This window comes from Paramormyrops kingsleyae, chromosome 2, assembly GCF_048594095.1.
Source record: "Paramormyrops kingsleyae isolate MSU_618 chromosome 2, PKINGS_0.4, whole genome shotgun sequence".
Classification (NCBI taxonomy): domain Eukaryota; kingdom Metazoa; phylum Chordata; class Actinopteri; order Osteoglossiformes; family Mormyridae; genus Paramormyrops; species Paramormyrops kingsleyae.
In genome coordinates this window covers 14,066,931-14,073,745 of record NC_132798.1, presented here as the reverse complement: position 1 = coordinate 14,073,745, position 6,815 = coordinate 14,066,931, and the positions used below count along the sequence as shown (strand labels likewise).

General features: G+C 40.5%; 1 protein-coding gene across 2 annotated transcripts; it reads right to left on the bottom strand.

Moving 5' to 3' along the window:
• Nucleotides 1–504: 504 nt before the first annotated feature.
• Nucleotides 505–6,544, bottom strand: ptger4a (prostaglandin E receptor 4 (subtype EP4) a). Of its 2 annotated transcripts, none has more exons than XM_023836672.2 (2): nucleotides 5,469–6,544; nucleotides 505–2,888 (listed from the first exon to the last, which is right to left on the bottom strand). In XM_023836672.2, exons 1-2 carry the CDS (start codon nucleotides 6,246–6,248, stop codon nucleotides 2,478–2,480), a joined length of 1,191 nt encoding a protein of 396 aa, XP_023692440.1. In that variant the 5' UTR covers nucleotides 6,249–6,544; the 3' UTR covers nucleotides 505–2,477. The 2 variants fall into 2 exon arrangements, with proteins under 2 accessions (XP_023692440.1, XP_023692439.1); XM_023836671.2 differs by having other exon boundaries at nucleotides 505–2,894; nucleotides 5,469–6,541.
• Nucleotides 6,545–6,815: the final 271 nt, after the last annotated feature.

The following is a 6,815-nucleotide window of genomic DNA, read 5'->3' as shown; positions in this document are numbered from 1 at the left end:
TCAGAAGCCTCTGTGGTGGAAGGGCTTCCAGGACAGGTGAATATCCACTGGGAGCTAATGAAAGCACTGGATGTTGTTGGACATGGTTGACATGTCTCTTCAATGTTGCGTGGAAGGCAGGTAAAATAACAGTGTGGTTGTTTCATGCAGCCCAATGACCCTCAGCAGAAGAAGATGATGGTGGTGATAGACGATTGCACCCCATGACCATGACCAGGATCCATGGTTAGAAGCAGGTTAGAGGATGGATGTGGAATGCAGGTCACTCAGTATTGAGTTAGATATATAGACAGAAAGACTAGATCCAGTAACACTAGACACCTTATAGTAATAATGCACAAAGTTGTAGTGTTCTTCTGAATTGAAATAAAAAAAAATTGTGCTATTTATTTATTCTTGGTATTTTCAATAATGAAACTTTACAGTTTAAACAAACCCAGTTCTCAGGAATTTGATGATTACTTATCCTGAGCAAGGTTGATGGGAAAAATCAATACAGATATATTCTGTGTAACAAACGGTTTATTTAAATAAAAGTAGGTAGTATTGAAGGCAACATTTTATTATCTTTCCTTTTACTTTTATATAACAAATCTAAACTTTTAAAAAATGTATTAAACTTTAAATTATTGTTTGAAGAGTAATGAAAATATTGATTAGCAAAAATATAATACTGACTAAAATTCTGAGCCAAATCATTTTTGCACTTTCCTAGAATTCTTGTAACACCTTGACTGAGGAAAAGGAAAGTATCTTCAGCAGATAAACAGATGAGTTCACAGATCATACTAATGTTTGGAAAAACGTGCCTGCAGAGAAAAGTCTGATAATTGTATTCTTTTTTCCCCAAATATATTTCCAAATGTCTATTCTTACCATCAGACAGAATTTATACAAATATTTTCATCATAATTTATAAAAGACATATTATATTGTTTAATGGCTTAGCAGACATCACTTTTTCATTTTATAGTTTTACATTTGTATAGTGGAATAGTTATTCAAGCCATGCTTTAATACTTTCATTGATGGTAAAACGTGCCACTGTATAAAACGCTGGTGTATCACATACTGATTGGCTCTGTCGCGGCTGCGGGTGGGAGTTGTACCATCCTGCCCCACTGTGTTCAATTATCTCTCTCCGAGTCGGAACTCGGATAAAAACGTCATGAAAAATGTCATGTCCGGTCGGAAACACGCCTCTTTTCCGACGTTGATGTCGGACAGAATTTTGTTGTCCGAGATTCCCCTGTGACGTCATTTCAACATGGTGGCTTACACAGTCAACAGTAATTCTGTTTTATAAATATTAAAAAATGTTTACTTTGTTAAATGTATCAATAGTTATAAATGTAATTTATAATTTATAGTTATAGTACATTTATAGTTTGTTTGCCGTTCAAAAAAAGAATATCGCTATGTATCTACTCAAATATCTTATAAAGCTTTGAATGTGGTTTGACTAGTTCGTGTTTCTTGTTTGTTTGTCTCTTGGAAAAAAGAATCTCACTCCAAATCTGCTAAAATATAAAGCAACAACACACAACAGCGTGTTCATGGAGGCAGCCATGTTTGTTCCGAGATGTGTAGCTCAAACGGGAGATTGGTCGGACATGACATCACGCACCTCGGAATTTCCGACTTCCGAGAGATAATCAAACGCACCATGAGGTGCTGACTGGCCAGTGGTGGAAGTGTTTCCATTGGTTATGTAAATGCCTGGGGTTCCAATCAGCGGGGGCAGCGTTTGCAGCTCCTTAGCGTGACTCATTCTGCTATTTAGGGTCCTTAAGGACGTGAATGTCATAATCAGGCCAATGATGGGATTTTCTTTTGTGTTTTACTTATTCAATCAGCAGAAGCCTACAGTCTGACTTCACATTGTACACATTTTATGTTGTTTTTAGACGTATCATGTAGACACCATATAACTTTTTGATATTTTACAATAAACATAAGGCATGCAAAAATTGATATATGAACAGTGTAACATTAACTGTTGTATCGTCTGCTACTCTACTGAAAGAAATTTTCGGCACGGGATCTGAACATGAGAAGGGGTCTCCTCATTTCCGTTCACACACGGTACCCTTTTAGACAACATGAGACTGAAAGATGCTCAAAGCTTCTCCTCCTTAAACCTCACGGAGGTATCATGTCTTACGTGAGATGCTGACCATCACCATGGTTATGTGTCTGAGGGACTCCCGATGCTCTCATGTCATCCTCAAGGATTGCCACTGCACCATCCCAAACTGCCAGTTCCCTTTCCTCATCGCACATACTATATCTCCAACCACATCTTTCTTGTGAGTTCACCAAGCAGTTGCTGATATGAAGAAGCACTCTTCCAAGTTTCTGGAGTCTGTTTAGGTTTTACTCATTTCAGGAACCATGCTTTCTGAATCTGATGTCCGACTGGTAACAATGCATATTCCCTGAGATGCTGGGGGTACAGAGTCCTTGTGACTTTGCATTCACGACTGAAACACTGAAAAGGCAGAGCCCACCTGACCGATCTTGAAGCTGCTAGAGGAGAAGCTGTGGCTATTATCAGAGATATAGAGGAACGTCTGTGAAGTGCTGGAGGACGCCTTCCGTTCTCTCTGGGACACCAGTAGGGAGGAGCTGCGTGAACCAATGGAGGAGAGGTGATGTCCATCCATGCAGTGGGCACCATCCCGATGCTGCTGCTTGTGACGGCTGCCGATTTTGCAGAAGAGCCACTTGATCTTCTCTTTGACCTTGAGGAGTACAGTCTTTCGCAGCAAGATGTAGATCCAGGGGTCCAGGATGGGGTTGACAGAGGCAAAGCGGATGGCTAGCAGATCAGGGTTCTTCTCCAACCTTATCTCCACCTGTGGCTGGTACAGCTGGTTCACAAATACCTGCACCTGACCAGAAAAACCCAGGTAACATGTTTGGATTGCACAAGTTAATGAAATGAACAATAACTTCATAAGCACTATTTGAATCTTGCTGCATCAACAAATCACATGGCTCAGCATAAACGATTTTTGGTTACCCGGTTCACTAGCTTACAGTGTATATGTACTGCCCTGCAATGAATTTCTTTGTTAGTTAGTTACTTAGACAAAAGCTAATGCAAAAAAAAACAAAAAAAAAACAGGAGTGGAGCACTGTGTGCACTCTGCTGAGATCACTGTGATGTAGTACGGTAGTGTTTAACTGTTGCAATGTTTGCGCAATTATAGCGCAATGCAATTGCACAAACATTGCAACATTTATGCAAGCTGTTTACAAAAAACTAAGGCACTATAGAATATCCAATCTTGATGTTCAATTTATACAAGAGGCTGATAAAATTTTCCCCCAGTTGAATTACATTAAAAGTGTGTTATAGGTGCATTTTCAGATCACAACACTCAGTCACTTCATAAGGTGTCACACCAGACTAACCGGAGAAATAGTGCATATCATGGCAGCTCTGAAGGCAACTAGAACATGTCCGAGACACACCTGCACAGCCCGAACGCCGTTAATATTTCAGAACCATTCGGTATAATGCTGCTGTTTTGTGTGCAAATGACTTTCTAATTATAAAACCGACGGTGTTGCACAGGATTTCGTTACGGTTTGAGTTGTCGCTTACATAAAGTCTATTACCTAATATTTATGCATTTTGGAGAACACCCAACTAAACACATACCCAAGGGCGTAACTTTGGGTGGAACATTGGGGGGGATTGAGGTCTCCACCCATTACGAGGGAAACATGGTTATTTGGGGGGTTGTATTAGCTGGTTTTGATTTATTGGGGGGGGCTACTACCCCCCCCACCCCCCCGTAATTTACGCCCATGCACATACCCCTACAAGTTCGGCTTCTATCCTCATATATTAAATTAAATTAAAATACGATTTTAATTGGACAATCATATTTTCATTTTTTTTATTGATTAGTATTCTTAAATTGGCAATTATTAATAACACTGAAAACCACTTACTTAAAAATCCGAATTGCGTAATTGGTGAGATCAAACAGGATGTTAAAGGTACATTTTCAATAACACTGACCACCAAACAGATTAAGGCAGTGATTCTCAAACTTTTTGTAAGAGGGTCGTGGATATCGTGGCATACCGGCTAGGTAAAATCTACCGATTATGATAAAATTTGCCGAAATCTACCGATTGTAAGATTCAACAAATGGATTCACCAAAATTTTCCGAGCCGTCTGCCGGTGCCCGATTGTTAACGTTTTTTTTTTCTTTCTTTTTTAGCATATTGCGAGAATCCCCCCCCCCCCCCCCCCCCCTAATTAGGCCTATTTGCGACCCACAGATTGAGAACCACTGGCTTCAGGCACCTTAACATCCAGGTGTTAAAATGGATGTAGCATAATTTACATTCCAGATTGTGGCTGCACTACGAAAAAAAACACGTCAACTTTCCCCACCTTTTCGGATCCCAATGATTTATTATAGGCCTACGTCCCGTGAAATGGCGGTCGCTGCGTATATCATTTTTCCATTAATAGGCTACTTAATATAAAGCAGTCAATTCAGCTATTGCAATGTACAAAAATATTGCTAAGCCTATTTAAACCTTTTAACGCAGATGCTTAGAAAAACATCCGAAGCTGAAAGTCGCCAACATAAGTTTTGAAATTTATATTATTTCATAAAAATTAGGTAGGCCTATATGTGCGAATGTATTGCTTCTGAGGTTCAGTGGAAAAAGGTGCATAACTGAAAAATCAAACGGTGTTCATTTTTATTAAGCAAATATTTAGGCCTATCACAAACGTGGCGTTTCGTTAAACTACGTGTGGACTCAAAACATTTAATAATAGGCCTATATTTCCATAAATAACACGGTTGGCCACATGAAATCAATCCACTCACTTAAGGACATCGGTAAACTGGATCATGCCTTATTTTCCCCAAATGCACTGCGTTGTGTTAGGCCTATAAGTTAAGATAAGGGACTTATATGCTGTGACTTTTATGACTCGTGAAAAAGCATAATCGCATTAGCTGCGTTAAGAATGCCAGTCACCTGTCTGAACATGCTGGTTGCCTGCCGTTTATGTTCGCAGAGACAAACAAGCGTTCACAAAAATATGTCATTATTCCCGAAAAAATACTTGGAAAGCTTTAACAAGTCTTATCTACAATAATCAAAACGAGGAGACCGACTTCAAGCCTTTCATACATTAAATACTTTATATGGTTCCAACAATTAAGCTGAACTTGTGCACTGACGATATTGACTTGTTTACGTTTATATAAAAACATATAGACGTACATGTAAGAATAGTGAAAAGCTTAAGACTTACTGTTTATTATTTATTAAGTAAGCCTGATGTATCTGTAATCCACAGTCTGATATTCTCAATGGTTAATTAAACTATGCTAATTTGGTATAAAAAAATTCTAAATGCAAAAAACTACCAAATGGCAAAATAAAATAAAAAGCAGAACATCAGAACCGAAAAACAACTTACCACAAGTGGAATAGAGCAAATGAGTATCACGGCAGACGTGGCTATTAATAAAATGACCATCTGAATCTCGGCGCCTGCCATCCGCCGAAAGCTACGCCGTCTGCGAAGGTCGGTACTTTCTCCCTGCTCCTTTCCGAGAGACGTCCTGCGGACAAACCTCCTGTGCATCCTGATCAGAGCGCTGCTGACCAAGGCGTTGCAGATCACCGTGGCCAGGATGAGAAAAGAGCTGAAGCCCGCATACATGTAGGAGAAGGCGGCGTGCCTGCTGACGTTACTCCGCCAGTCAATGAAGCACCAAGTCTGCGGATGCTGCTTCTTCACCTCACCCAGACCCATGCTGGGTAAAGCGCAAAATGAAATGCTGACGATGTAGATGGTTAAGAGGGTTAAGCCCGCCAGTCTCTGGTCCACGTAATGGTTGTAGAAGTACGCGTGGTTAATAGCCATGTACCTTTCGATCGACATGGCACAGATTATGCTGAGTCCGGCCAAAGAGAAGAAGAGAAGGATGATGCCGAAGTACTGGCAGAGCGGGTCTCCCCCAGGCCAAGAGCCCTTCATATAAGTGGCTATGGTCACCGGACTTGCAAGCAAAGTTCCCAAAAGGTCAGTAATCGCCAGTCCACAAACCAAGGTATAAAACGTGGTCTCTTTTTGCTCCCTTCTTGACTTGCAAAGCACGACAATAGCGATCACGTTACCGACCACTCCGAGAATAAACATAATACAAGGTATGGTTGGGTCTTTAGTCCTATGTGCCCCGGTGCTGTTCGTCATCTTAAATTACAGTTATTGTATTAACTTACTCGACAACATTGACACCTACATGTCGTTGACAGCCCGAGCTGCTCAGCATAAACCAATTTAACTGAAATCGGTTCTCATAAAAATGACAATAAAATTGCGATTAACTCATCCTTAATCACTTACAGGACGACTGGCTTTTCTCGACACTTTGTATCTCCCTCTGGAGGTGCGCTGCTCCAGGGTTTTCCGCACGTTACAAAGGACCTGCATGAGTTGTCTCTCCTAACTTGTGTGCAGCTCCGCCTTTCATCTTCTCAGCCCCTTGAATTTAGGGGAAGGACTGCCTTCCTCCAAGTCGCTTCCCATACCACAAATGATCCCCAAAGTCAGTCCTTCTTGGGAACTCTTTATTGTGACATTGTTACAACTGAATAGGAAATGTGGTGTTTATTTAAAATATTGGTGTTTGAACTACTAACAGATGTGTTCTGCAATAAAGTGGAAACATGAAACGTGTTTCTGTCACCGCCAAGTGCGTCTGTCGCCGCCTAAATCTTTGAATTCTAATTTCCGGAGTAAAATTTAATGCTCTAACTG

What these genes read in the sequence shown, in the direction of transcription:
- ptger4a (XM_023836671.2), bottom strand. Translation starts at nt 6,248, where the DNA reads ATGACGAACAGCACCGGGGCACATAGGACTAAAGACCCAACCATACCT. An exon ending in TTTGCTCTATTCCACTTGTG is followed by an intron (nt 2,895 to 5,468) that starts GTAAGTTGTTTT and finishes TTTTCTGGTCAG; the next exon opens with GTGCAGGTATTTGTGAACCA.